Below are 13719 nucleotides of genomic sequence, written 5' to 3'. Positions count from 1 at the left end.
ACTGCTGGCCTCAGGGGGCAGCACTCTACAATCCCTCGTGTATAGCACCAGAGAAAGAAGACGATGGAGACCATGAAGGACTGGCCACAAGATCTTGGGAGAGAAAAGAAGGCTTCTACTCAGTTACACACCTCCCGACCTCAGCCAACCTGCAACGTGCATGCTGAGACACCATGGGGGACAAATGAGGGCCAGGCACTGAGTGATCTTACATGAGCAAGTGACACGTGTGGACACATTAAACACATGGTGTTTTCACTTTTATGTTTTAAGGTAAATATCAAGTATGACTCGCCAGACAGAAGCCACACTGCTGGTGCTGACGGGAAGGCCCTGGGAGCAGCATGTGGGGCGGTGTGGATGATTCTCTCTAGACAAGGATCTGTATTTTTCCAACCTTTCTGCACAAATGTTACAGAAATCCTGGCCCCATGTCTTCTGGCAGTAGCAGCAGCAGTTCTATCTCCAGGGCATACCATGACCTGGTGCTGTCAAACCTGCAGGGTCTTGGCCCCTGGATGGGGCTCACAGGCTGGTGTGGGTCTGGGGGAGCAGCTGGAGAACGCTCCACCAAGCCGCACAGGAGCCCCGCGGAAACGAGCTCCCAACTTCAAATGTGTGTGCTGGGTGCCGACATATGGGCATAGTAAGCGTCTATGTACCATGGTATCACTCACACCCCAATCCAGAACATATTATACAACACAGAAAAGATGGACAACATGTAGATGAAAGAAACATTTTTCAACATCTTAATGTAAGGCCTTCCCACCAACATTGGCTAATATTCTCAGGTACAGTATTTTCTTAGGGAAGGGTTCAGAATGAATAACAAAAGACTCACATCCACTTCCCATGGTTTCTTGGGTATTTTTTGGGGGGCCAACCCCTCAGACCCCAATGAGCCCTCTGTTTTGCACCATGTCCCTGGACAGGAGAAGGGCTGGGCTGGGCTGGACGTGCTCTTGTTAGCTTGTTTTATACCCAGTACTGTCTTCACTCTGCAGCTTGCTTTTGGTACGGGAATTTTTAAAACGATGCCACTATGGAGAGAGGAGTGCATACACCCAGGCTGCTTTGGCGCTGACCATACCCTGCTGCTTGGCTCCTCTCTGCCCTACCACCCTGGGAGCCCCTCCCCTGCAGACTCCAGGATACTGGCTCCTAAACCACATAACCACAGTCCTACTGCTGCACCTAAGAAAATGAATCTTCCACAAGTCCCCACTCACATTTCTTGAATTGTCCTGTGGAGTTTTTTATAAGCCTCCCAACCCAGGACGCCATCAAGGTTCATGTGCCACATTTGGTTTTATGTTTCTTTAATCTCTTTAAGCCCAGAACCACTCATGATGTTGAGCTGCATCAAGGGCCAGTTATCCTGCAGCAGAAAACTTATTTCTACTATTTGTTTTGTGACCACTATTTAAATCCGCTAACAGAGTTCCCGAATCCATTTAACTGGGCACAAGCAAGCAGCGGCACATGGTCACCCCCTGAAGCTCCGGGATGCTGTGGGGCCCCTTGCACGTTGAGCTGCACGAATAGGGAGCTCTATGCCAGCCGTGGCTGCCAGCACCGACACATATGTTCAATCTTTTTCTAAATTTTAGGTTCACTCTCCTGCCTGATGCTCCAATGGAGTCACCGAGCTGCACCTGGCCATTAAATCCCACCTAGGACCCTTGCCATTCTCACACCAAGCATGGGGTCGTCCCGAGTCCCAACTCTGAATGTGCTGTCATCCCACTCAGAATCATGTCCTCTCTTCAACCACCAGCGTGAAGAGGACAAGCTACCAGGAGAATTATGTTCTACAAGGCAAACTTTGACACTGGGGCCTGGAAACCCAGACGCCATTGATTAGTCAACAGCAATCTAAACAATGCACTCATAAAGCCGGGGAATGCAAATGTGGCTGGGACTCTCAGGAGGGCACTGGTGGTCATGAGAACAGGGCGGCACCTGTCCTGAGCAGGAGTGGGACAGCAGGTGTGGCCCCAATCTGCTGGGCTCTGCAGCCCCCACCTCTGCTCCTGCCCTGTCCCAGCAACCAGGCATGGCCCCGTCTCTGTGTGGCCTTCTTCTCTCCAGGGAAGCCGGCCACCCAGGCCTTGACTCTTTTCAACCCTGTCAGAGATACTCAAGACATCAACAGCAGGACTGGGATGTGTTTATGAAAAGAACCCAAATCCTAGCTCAAGCCCCAGGCACAAAGCACAGCCCAACGCACAGGCCTGACAAGGGGCAGGACGAGGGAGTGTGGCCCTGGTGGCAGCTGGAGAGGGCACTGCTGGAGTATGCCCAGGGGGAGCTCGCCAGTGCCAGGGCAATGGGACAGGAGGGGCAAGCCAAGTCCGAGCCCCCAACGTAAAGGAAGCAACAGCTATGTTTCCTTTACATCGTCTTGGTATTTCCAAGCAGGCAGCGTAACATCTTCACACACACACACGTGCACACATACACACACACACACACTCACACACTCTCTCTCTCTATCTGCCTGATAGCTTCCTTCAGGTCTGGATTCTACCTCTGACGTTCTTTGTCCTGGCAAGCTTGTCTTCCCTCCAGCCTGCCAGGGGCATACTCTGCATGCTCACTTTTATACTCCAAGGTCCTTAATTTCAAAAGGAGGAGGGGACACACACACACGATCTATTTTAAGTCTATCTGCCTGATAGTTTCCTTCAGGTCTGGATTCTACCTCTGACCTTCTTTGTCCTGGCAAGCTTGTCCTCACCTCCAGCCTGCCAGGGGCATACTCTGCATGCTCATTTTTATACTCCAAGGTCCTTAACTTCAAAGGGAGGAGGGGACAATCTAGAAAGCTGGCCAAAGTGAGATGCAACAGTGGGTTCCAGAGATGACCACAGCCCAAAGCAGGGTCTGACCTGTAGGCTGCACTGGCCCCATGACCACAGCCCTCCCTGCAACTGGGGCTCACCCTCGCCATGTCCCCTGCACAGCGCCCCTACAGGCCAGGCAGCACTGGGTGAGAGGGAGGAGGGGAGGCCCCAAATCAGGGTGACTCTGCCCAGCTTCAAACACTCCCACACACCACAAGGGCTCACCTTTGAATGCAACCTCCCAGCGACCTTCCAAGGAGCGGTTCCGGCCAGTGATAACATACTGATAGCCAACCCACAACCTGCAGGGCACAGAGACAGAGACAGAGATCTCAGCGGCAGGAGGGATGCAGCCATCAATGCCTGTGTTTTGTTTTTTGTTTTTTGTTTTTTTTGAGACCGACCTTGCTCTGTTGCCAGGCTGGAGTGCAGTGGCACGATCTCGGCTCACTGCAACTTCTGACTTCCTGGTTCAAGCAATTCTCCTGCCTCAGCCTCCCAAGTAGCTGGGATTACAGGCGCCCGCCACCACGCCTGGCTAATTTTTTTTTTTTTTTTCAGTAGAGACGGGGTTTCACCATATTGGCCAGGATGGTCTCGATCTCCTGACCTCATGATCCACCCGCCTCAGCTTCCCAAAGTGCTGGGATTGTTTTTTAATAGCTATACTGACCTCCAAAACACTGAGCTTCTAACATGAGACACTCATGTTACAATGCATTAAAATTCAAAACAAGGAAGTTCACAGGGCAGGAAAACTTCTATCTCAGGGAACTCTTGCCAAGACTGTTTCTATGAGCTGAACCGATAAAGCTTTCACAATTTAAGCAAGAATAATCTTATTCTTGGTAGACATGAAACCCCATGAATACAACTCTGTGACTATGCTAAAACCACAGAACAGGGCACTCCACATGGGTGAGTTTCATAGCATGTGAATTGCATCTCAATAAAGACATAAGCCTCTGCAAATATCCACTACCATGGAGGCTGAAAACACTTGCACGGCTTCCTGCTCAGAGCCAGCCTACCTCAGGCCTGCAGCCTGCTCCTGGGCACGCAGGCCTAGCACTGAAGGGACCTTGCACTGGGAGCTGGTTGACCGCCATAAGCTCCTGCCTAGTCTGTGCCCCTTGGCTCAGCTATCCAGCCCCAAGCCTGGAGATGCCCATCAGCAGGTCTCCCTGCACGGCAGGAGCCCAGGGATGGTACACTCAGCCCTTGGCCTGTGCTGTGCAACCACATGGCTGTCCTCAGAGACGAGGCTGCCCTGCCCTCTGGGCTATGCCCTCTTGCTTCTCCACTGGACTCACAGGTCTGTCTTCAGGGGTCAGTACAACAATCTGTGAGCTAAGAGTTAGTTTCCGCCCTTTGTAGCTGCAGAAGGAGAAACAACTCCGTCTTGTGATTTGCCAAAGTCACACAGGGCACAACTGTGGAGTCAAAACCCAGCTTAGGTCTTGAAGTGAAGGACCCCTTGCTTTCTCAGGGGGAACCCCCACCTACTGCACACCCCTCACACCAGGCAGCTCTCTCCACGCAAGCCAGCACCCCCAGGTCCCCTGCCTGCCCTTAGCAACTGCAGCTGTACACACAGAGGGGGACCAATGAAAGGGGCGACTCCACAGTCCCACAAAGTAGCAGTAGAGTCCAGCCCACCCCTGCCCCCAGGGGCCTCCACCGATCTCAATGCACACTCCAACCCATGGATCTCCTGGGCTTCCAGTGGGCGAGCTGGTCTTCCCAACCTGCTGTCTGCCAGCTGTGCCCCAGGAGAGGAGTTTACTGAGTGGTCAGAGGCCATGTGCTCAGTAGTCATCAGACTCTGACTCCAGGCCCCCCAGTCCCCAATCCAGGACTCACTTGCGCTGGTCCTTCCAACCAAAGCTCCGCTCCGGCTGGTCCCATTCCTGGGCCAGGACAAAGCGCAGCTCCTGGTCGGTGGAGAAGGTGGCGAGAGAGCCATTCAGGCGCTGGCAGGTCTGCGCGGCATCCCAGTAGTTCTCCCCGCTCAGGTAGACCCTGTAGCAGCTGGCCGTGCCTTCGTAGTGGTGCCACCCTGTCGGGCACTTCCCTAGGAAACATAAAGGACAGAAGGGGAGTTGTCCCCCAAGTTAGGATCCAGCTCCAAAATGGAAATTCTGTGTGCTCCATCAGGGACAGGCACACCTTGTAAATCACCCTAGAGAAGTGGGGAAACTGAGGCTCAAGAGGACAAGCTCTGCTTCTGAAACCACATTGCAGAAATGCTCAAGTTTCTCTAAAACACAGATTCAATGATACAAGTACATTTGGTGACTCCTCCCATTTCTATAAGATCTTTTAATTTATTCACTAGTCAAGAATGGCTGCTGAATTATGTCTTGTAAAGCAGATTTCATCCTCTGGGTTAACACCACAGCACAACACCCATGCGGTTCACTTTGGACCCTGCTTCCCAGCTCTCCTGGCCTCCGCTGCCAGTTAGCCCACTCCCCTCTCTTCCTTTTCTACTTACATGAGCATTTGCAGTGGGGGCTGGCCAACCCTCCACTAACACAGCAGCTCAAAGGATAACAGCTGGGAGGGCCATGACACTGTGTAACCCGCCCCTGCCTCCCACAGGCGAACAAAATAAGGTGTGGGCGATGCCACAGCCGACAAAGTGAGGAGCCAGCCAGCACTTGAGTACCAATGAGTCTGGCCAGTGTCTTCTCACTTCACCCACCCATCACTTCCGACTCCTACACCTACACATGGGAATGCCTGGTAATTTACAGCTCACCCTAGGTAACATCAGTGATCTGTTTTACAGAATCTTTAACCTATTCAAATGTTGGGTACCTCATCTTAGTATACTGGAGAAGAGTAACAATTGTTAGCAAAGCCAGCTGTAAAATTTAAAATGCCATTTTTAAAGTGCATCTATGTCTTCTGGCACTAGTAAAACTTCTAGAGACGTATCGCCATGTATTTATTATGTAAGCATGTGTGTGTGTGATGTCTTCACAAAGGCACATAGATTACAGAAAAGGAGGGGCAGCCCTGGCCCCTAAGCATGGCCACAGCTGGACAGCATGATCTGCTCACCGTGAAGGGTACACCTGAGTGTGCAGGGAAGCTATTTAGGTGCAGACAAGGAATCAGAGGGCTGGGCACAGTGGCTCACGCCTGTAATTCCAGCACTTTGGGAGGCCAATGTGGGCAGATTGCTTGAGCTCAGGAGTTTGAGACCAGCCTGGGCAACAGGGAAACCCCTTATCTACCAAAAATACAAAAAATTAGCCAGGTGTGGTAGGGCACACCTGTAGTCCCAGCTACTCGGGAGGCTGAGGTTGGAGGACCACTTGAGCTCAAAAGGCAGAGGCTGCCTGCAATGATCCAAAAGTGTGCCACTGCACTCCAGCCTGGGTGACAGAGTGAGACCCTGTCTCAAAAAAAAAGAAAAAAAAGAAAAAAAAAAACAATAAAAAACCCCACAGCATCAGCTCTCGAGAAGGTGTGGTGTACATTCATTGCGTGTTTCCTGGGTGCCACACCAATGCGTGTAGCCTGACCACATTCCCTACAGGTGGCTCTGCACCGTCTCCATGGAAAGGTGAGGACGCCGAGGCAGGCAGAGGCCAGGCCCCTATTTCATGCAAGGTGAGAGAAGGACCTGTAGGGAGGGAAGCTGATTGGAACATAGAGGGAAGGAGATCTCCCAGGAGGAGAGCCAGCTGGCTGGGGCATGGAGGGAGGAAGTGCTCCTGTGCACTGACTCATCTTCTTTATGTTTGGAACTTGGAGGAGTTGCTTACTACCCAGGCAGAAGTGCCGCCTGTTCAACACTGAACAGACATGCAAGGGGAAGGAAGACTATGGAGCCAAGCATCAGGACCCCCTAGGGCTGTACTGTGAACTGCCCCTACCCTACAGGCATCCTCTCAGTCTCAGTGTCCTCACACACCAAGCCTGTGCACCACACTTCCACTGTGGGGACCCCTTTGGGCTGTGGGCACAGGCTGGGGACGATGTGCATCACCAGGACATGTTCAGCCCTGCTTCAGCTGCACGGACATGCATGACCACCTGGAAACACCTGGCCCCACTCTGGGCACCCAGGGTTGGTGGGGGTTCTGCCAGAAGCCTACCTGGTCACCTCTGAGGTACTCCCCAGTGCTGAGAGTCTGGGGGCTGCGGAGTAACACTAGCAGACAGGCCCAAGGCAGGCCAGCAGGCCCAGCCAGTATCGGTCCTGCCTGGCCCCCAGCTGCTGCTCAGCGTACCTGGGCACCTCACGCCTGAGTGGGTCTGCTCAGGGCCATTTCAGGGGTGGCTCTTCCTCCCCTCAACCTTCCTTGATGATCTTACGCCCCTTTAAAATTTCAATGTCATAGGTAATTTATTAAATAACTAATCATCTTAAAAATTTTTCTTAAAATGGCCGGGAACAGTGTGGCTCATGCCTGTAATCCCAGCACTTTGGGAGGCTGGGGTGGGTGGATCATCTCAGGTCAGGAGTTCAAGACCAGCTTGGTCAACATGGTGAAATCCAATCTCTACTAAAAATACAAAAATTAGCCAGGCATGGTGGCACATGCCTGGAATCCCAGCTACTCGGGAGGCTGAGACAGGAGAATCACTTAACCTGGAAGGTGGAGGTTTCAGTAAGCTAAGATTGAGCCACTGCACTCAAGCCTGGGTGACAAGAGCGAGACTCTGTCTCAAAATCAATCAATCAATCAATCAGGAGTCAAGCCTTCCCATTCTATCAGCTGTACCTAAACTCAGAGCTGGTTTCCCCATTTATAAAAGGGAATAATACAACTTCGGAATTTCCAAGGGCCAGTGCCTTCTGGCCCTGAAAGGCAGTCACTTTGTGAGAACAAGCAGCCTGGTTTCAGAGCCGCTGACTTCCCAGGGCCTAGAGTCACATACCACCACTCCAGAGCTGGGCGACTGCGGGTGGGTCATTCATTCCCCCACTGACCTCATTCATTCCCCCCACTGGCCTCCAAGGGCTGTTTTGAGAAACCCCTCACGCAGCGCAGTAGCGCTGGAGAGGCAGGGGTCGTGTCAGGCTTGCACTCCCCAGTGTCCCAGTCAGGGCAGGTCTGCAACTTACTGCTGAAGCGAACGGGCTGCGCCACATTCACTGCGTGGAAGTGCGTAGGGTCGCCTCCTCTGGCCCGCCCCTGTCGCGGATCCACAGCCTCCTTCCCATGGTGAGGACGCGCCTCTCCCGTCACTTCTGAAAGCAAAAGGAGATGTGTGCTGTGAGTCCTGCCTGTGCAGTCGCAGCCTTCCTGGCCAGCACGGTTCAGACTACTCAGGGCTGCAAGGCTGGAGGGAGGGCCTGTAGCACAGAGTCCAGCAATGCAGGCTTTCTTTAGAGCCCTATGAAACGCTGCTGCTAGCATCAAATGGGTCCCCTGTGCTTCTTATTAAAATTATGCCCTGGCAGTTTTTGTTTTTTAAGTTACTATTGTGAAATGGAGGCCCTCTTCATTGCATTTTCTAACAGGTCATTGCTAGCACAGCAAAGGGTCCTGCATAAATTAAAATCCCTCAGCAGCTCCAGTCCCGTGGGGATGGCCCACGAAGGAGTTCTCTCCAGAGCCCAGGCTGCCCCTGCTCCTTCCTCGAGGGCCTTCTCTCCCAGTACAGAGACCCACATGTGCAACCTTCCTCTGCAGCCCTTGTCCTGGGGCCTGAGCTGCCTGTCTGTCCCCCTGCCTGCTGGTCCCCCAAGGCTGTGAAGGCCTCCAGGCCAGGACCTCAGTATGTTCCTGTCTGGCTCTTTGGTGCTTGGCACAGGCCCTGGTGTGCAGCAGGTCTCAGTGCATGGTTAGAAGGTGTGAACAGGCAGCTAAAGATGGGGAAATAACTATAGTTTCATGCAGCATGATCTAATAGTAATTTGCACACCAGTCCTTCCATCCACATACGCTCTTTTGTCCTCCAATCCCCTTGTGAAAAAGGAGAACCACGTTCCTCCTGTCTCACAAGGTGAGGGGCAGACTCAGAGAAGGGAAGTGACTTACACAAGGTCATGGTGCACCACAAGGTCATGGTGCAGGGAAGAGGGCCCCTCATGGGCCCAGCCACCTCCCACTCTGTCTATACAGGTGTACCTTGATGCGTCATGAAGGGCATTGGGTACAAGGTCAGGTCAGATGGGCAACAAACTTGGTCTGCAAGGCTGCACAAAGACAGACGCCTGCCAGCAAGTGCACTCTGACTGCAGATGGCTGAGTGGGGCCTCAGCTCCCCAAAGGAGGTCACAGGGAGGGTTAGGAGGCCTCCTGCAAAGCCTCCTTCCCTGACCCTGAGCCGGCGGTCAGCCCCACCTGACAAACCCCTCTCCAGCAGGTTGGTTCTGCTGGTGTCATAGACTTTGCAGTGGTTTTTAATAAAAAAATCTACATGCTTTTTTTTCTCACGATAAAGTAACAAACATTCAATGTGAAATGCTTGAAATATACAAAAGTTTGAAAAGACAATAAACAACAAAGGCCATACTTAACTATGTGAGCATCTGCCCCCTCACCCAGTCTCTTTTCTACACAAATCTTTAAGAATACTGGGATCACATCAGACACTCCATTTCACGACTTGTTTTGTAAGCTTAAGATTATAAACAGCTTTCTATATTTTTAAATGGGTTTAGGAACATGACTTTTGATGGCTGCATAGTATTCCATGAATGGATTTCTTTCGTTCCCATAATCTCTATGGTTTAAGGTTAAGCTGTTTGCATTTTTTTCATTATTCTACAAAAGGCTGCCTTAAACACCTTGTACACAAGTCTGTATGTAGTCCTATTTCTGAGACTCTGGATACTCACTCAGTACTTGATAAACACAGTTCCATAGCTCCTGTCAGGCATGTGATGGGGATGGGTTGTTATTCGACTGGGAATCACTAAAATACAAAATACGCTACCTGTGTCCAAGACACCTTCAACACAAAGTGAAGACCTCAAAGGGAGAAGCAGCTTCAAGGCTTGTGTTTTTTGGTAGAGGTGCCTTTGGGGTATTTTACCACTCCAAAATACAACCTAAGGACCTCAGTGTGAGACAGTAGCTGGCACCATGACAGGCCTGATGCTGTAGACACGCAGTACTGGGGGACCATCAGTTCTTCAGGACTGGTCCCATGTCCTGAGCCATGCTACCTGCAGCACCCGACACTCTGGGCAGGAGACCCGACCCACAGACTCGCTGGTAGCTCCGATGCAGGGCAGGGCTCGCAGGGATGCAGCCACTGGGATGGGGCATCAGCTCACAGTGGAGAAGGGAAGAGCTACCTGAGCTTCTGAGGAGCTGGACCTGAGACTGGAAGCTGAGAAAGAACAGAGGGGCTTCCTGGCAGATGGAGCAGCTTTGGCAAGGGGCAAAGGCAGACACATCTGGGACAAACCTGAGGCCAGGCCTGGGTGTCGCTGGAGAATGTCATTGAACTTAAATTCAACATCTCCCTCTGCTTAAATGGGCAAGACCTGTGGCTCCACTTTGTATCGTGGCCTCTTCCCCAAGCCAAACACAGTACCTGGTAAAACTGCTCACAGAAAGACAAGATGAATTGAGGGCAGAGGAAAGGGAAGAGAAAGAAGAGGTAACAGAGGGAGAGTGCTGCCAGGTCACATGGATGCCAAAGACCAGGTTGTTACATGTTGACTGAGTGAAGCCATCTGCCCCCTGGGGTGGGAGACCAGGTGAAATATTTCAGACACATAACCAGAAAGACAAATGGTGATAAAGGATACTACTCTGTTGAGCAGGCTCCTCTGGGTTCAGGTGGCGATTGTGAGCCGTTTCTTTTCTCCATCATGTGTCTTTATATACAAATGCTCACATTCATCCCCTCACCCCCACATTTATTCAATGCCCATTCTGGGCCCACCATGGAAAAACGCCAGCACAGACACAGGCCTTTGCCAGCAAGAAGGGGAAGGGCTTGGCTGTCAAGATGATGCTGATGGCGGACAGTGGCGGAGAATGTCCCTCTTCCCGTGGAGGGTCAGCCTTTGGTGTGCTGGGAGGCCTCCTCCACCTCCACCAGGGCCACAGGGCCCTAGCAGCCCCACCTCACAGCCCATCTGGGGACCTGGTGCAGGGGTCACTGCAGCACCCAGAGCCACATCTATTCCGACTCTAGGCCCCATGACCTGTGCAGCTCGGAGCATATGTGCCCCTTCTGCCTCCAGCACCACTGGAGTGCCAGGCTGCTGCTTCCCCGGCACAGAAACACATTGGAGAACAAGTTCAACAAGGAAACAGAATCAGGGAGAATACCTGGAATACCACTCCACAGACTATTTATTCACAAATTACTTTTCGTCACAAAAAGGGAAAGAAATATTCACAACAGTGATTAAACCTAACATCACCAATAATGAGACAAAATGACCTTGGGCCTCGTGATTTGATAATTGATGACTTACATAGTATTGCTAACTAAAAAGTAAAGTCTCACCTGAAGCTAATCATGAAGAAAGAGACAAGTCCAAATGGAAGGCCATTCTACAGAACAACTGACCTGGACTCTTCAAATATGGCAATGTCATGGAACACATCCCACGCTCCCTGCAAAAGAGGGCTGGGAATACTTCTAGATTAAAGAACAAAGCAATATGGCAAAAAAATACTTATGTAATCCTTGAATAAATCTTGAATTAGGCCAGGCGCAGAGGCTCAGGCCTGTAATCCCAGCACTTTGGGAGGCCTGAGGTGGGCAGATCACAAGGTCAAGAGATCAAGACCATCCTGGCCAACATGGTGAAACCCCGTCTCTACTAAAAATACAAAAATTAGCTGGGTGTGGTGGCATGCGCCTGTAGTCCCAGCTACTCGGGAGGCTGAGGCAGAAGAATTGCTAGAACCCGGGAGGTGGAGGCTGCAGTGCGCTGAGATCACACCACTGCACTCCAGCCTGGGCCACAGAGTGAGATGAAAAAAAAAAGTGAAAACAAAATGTTGTGCCAATAAAAAGGAAACGGAGTGCTCCTGCATGGCCCAGCTAGGAGCAGCACTGAAAGTAGGCAAGACCTCACAGAGCACAGGGCCCAGACTGAGCCACCAGGCTTAGGGAAGCATCAGCAGAGAAGGCCTAAAACCACGGAATTTAAAGACGCAGGTAAATACCAAATGCAACAGCTAAAACAATGTTTGCCTTGAAAATTAGAGGGGTTCACTGGGTTTGCCATTTAAAAAAAAAGATTTACAGAACCATTTGAATATTCAAATTGTATGCATAAGTGACTTGAATAAAGATAAAACTAAAACTTGGAAGTAGACAATCAAAATCAGTTCCTCTTTGGATCTGGGTGGCCCCGCCCCACCTTTTTTTTTTTTACATCAGAGCTGCTGCTGAGGGGTCTACTGCTCTGATTCCTGATCCTTTTATTGTGACCCAGGTTTCCCGCTAGAGGGTTTGATGTCCTCTGCATTACCAACGTTCTGCAACTGCACAAGGAGGTAATCTGTACAGGCCTCCTTTAAATTATTGTGCCAGGCCCTTCCAATCCAAGGCTGCAATCTTTCATTTCTGGGAGATTTTCTTACATAACTTCTTTGCTAATTCCCTCCTACTCCATCTCCTCTATTTTCTTTCAAGGAATTTGTATCAATCAGATACTGGATTTTCTGAACTCATTTTTAACCACTTAAGAGTGTACAGTTGGGCTGGACGTGGTGGCTCATGCCTGTAATCCTAGCACTTTGGGAGGCCAACGCAGGCAGATCAGAGGTCAGGAGATCGAGACCATCCTGGGTAACGTGGTGAAACCCCATCTCTACTAAAAATACAAAAAATTAGCTGGGCATGGTGGCGGGCGCCTATAGTCCCAGCTACTCGGGAGGCTAAGGCAGGAAAATGACGTGAACCTGGGAGGTGGAGCTTGCAGTGAGCTGAGATCGCGCCACTGTACTCCAGCATGGGCAACAGAGCGAGACTCCCTCTCAAAAAAAAAAAAAAGAAAAAAGAGTATACAGTTAAGTGTCATTATTAAGCACCTTCACATTAGTTCCATAACCATCACCACCACCCATCTCCAGAACTTCTTTTCATCTTACCGAACACTGTATCCGTTAAACATTACCTCCCGATTCTTCTCTCCTCCCAGCCCCTGGCAACCGCAATTCTACTTCCTGTATATTTGCATTTGAATATCTTGACAGCACATCTAAATAGAAACATATAGTATTTGTTATTTTGTGACTGTCTTATTTCACTGAGCATAATGTCCTCAAAGTCCATCCATGCTGTAGCATGTGTCAGAATTCCTTTTTAAGGTAAACCATATATTCCTTCCACTGGATGGACAGACTTTTTGTTGATCCATTCATCTGTGAATGGACATTTGAGTTACTTGCACCTTTTGGCTACTATGGGTAATGCTGCTATGAACTCAGGTATATAAATCTCTCTTCAAGTTCCTGCTTCCAATTCTTTTGAGTCAAACTGCTAAGTCGTATGGTAATTCTACTTTTATTTTATTTTATTTTTTGAGACACAGTCTCGCTCTGTCGCCCAGGCTGGAGTGCAGTGGCGTGATCTCAGCTCACTGCAACCTCTGTCTCCCGGGTTCAAGTAATTCTCCTGCCTCAGACTCCCCAGTAGTTGAGATTACAGGTGTGCGCCATGACACCTGGCTAATTTTTGTATTTTTAGTAGAGATGGGGTTTCACCGTGTTAGCCAGGATGGTCTCGATCTCCTGACATCCTGATCTGCCCACCTTGGCCTCCCAAAGTGTTGGGATTACAAGCGTGAGCCACCACACCCGGCCAGGTAATTCTACTTTTAATTTGGGTGGCACTGTCATACTGTTTTAGTAGCTGCACCAGTTCTCATTCCTAACAACACTGCAGAGGGATTCCACTTTCTCTAAATCCTCGTCAACACTTG

General features: G+C 50.6%; 1 protein-coding gene across 6 annotated transcripts in view; it reads right to left on the bottom strand.

Annotated features, from left to right (window-relative positions):
* Positions 1 to 13719, bottom strand: part of DGCR2 (DiGeorge syndrome critical region gene 2) — an 80539-nt gene that overhangs the window by 22567 nt on the left and 44253 nt on the right. For 3 of the 6 annotated variants that reach the window (XR_005239160.2, XM_037994842.2, XM_037994840.2), the window contains exons 3-5: positions 7936 to 8061; positions 4713 to 4932; positions 3075 to 3151 (exon numbers count right to left, since the gene is read on the bottom strand). Coding sequence is in view for 4 of the 6 variants with exons in the window: in XM_037994842.2 (XP_037850770.2) it covers positions 3075 to 3151; positions 4713 to 4932; positions 7936 to 8061 (423 nt within the window). In the remaining 2 variants the exon portion in view is untranslated. The remainder of the gene's footprint in view (positions 1 to 3074; positions 3152 to 4712; positions 4933 to 7935; positions 8062 to 13719) is intronic. The other 3 variants (XR_012089542.1, XM_007975075.3, XM_037994841.2) reach the window with 2 other exon arrangements.

Source organism: Chlorocebus sabaeus, chromosome 19 (genome assembly GCF_047675955.1).
Source record: "Chlorocebus sabaeus isolate Y175 chromosome 19, mChlSab1.0.hap1, whole genome shotgun sequence".
Taxonomy (NCBI): Eukaryota; Metazoa; Chordata; class Mammalia; order Primates; family Cercopithecidae; genus Chlorocebus; species Chlorocebus sabaeus.
This window is presented reverse-complemented; position numbering and strand designations above follow the sequence as displayed.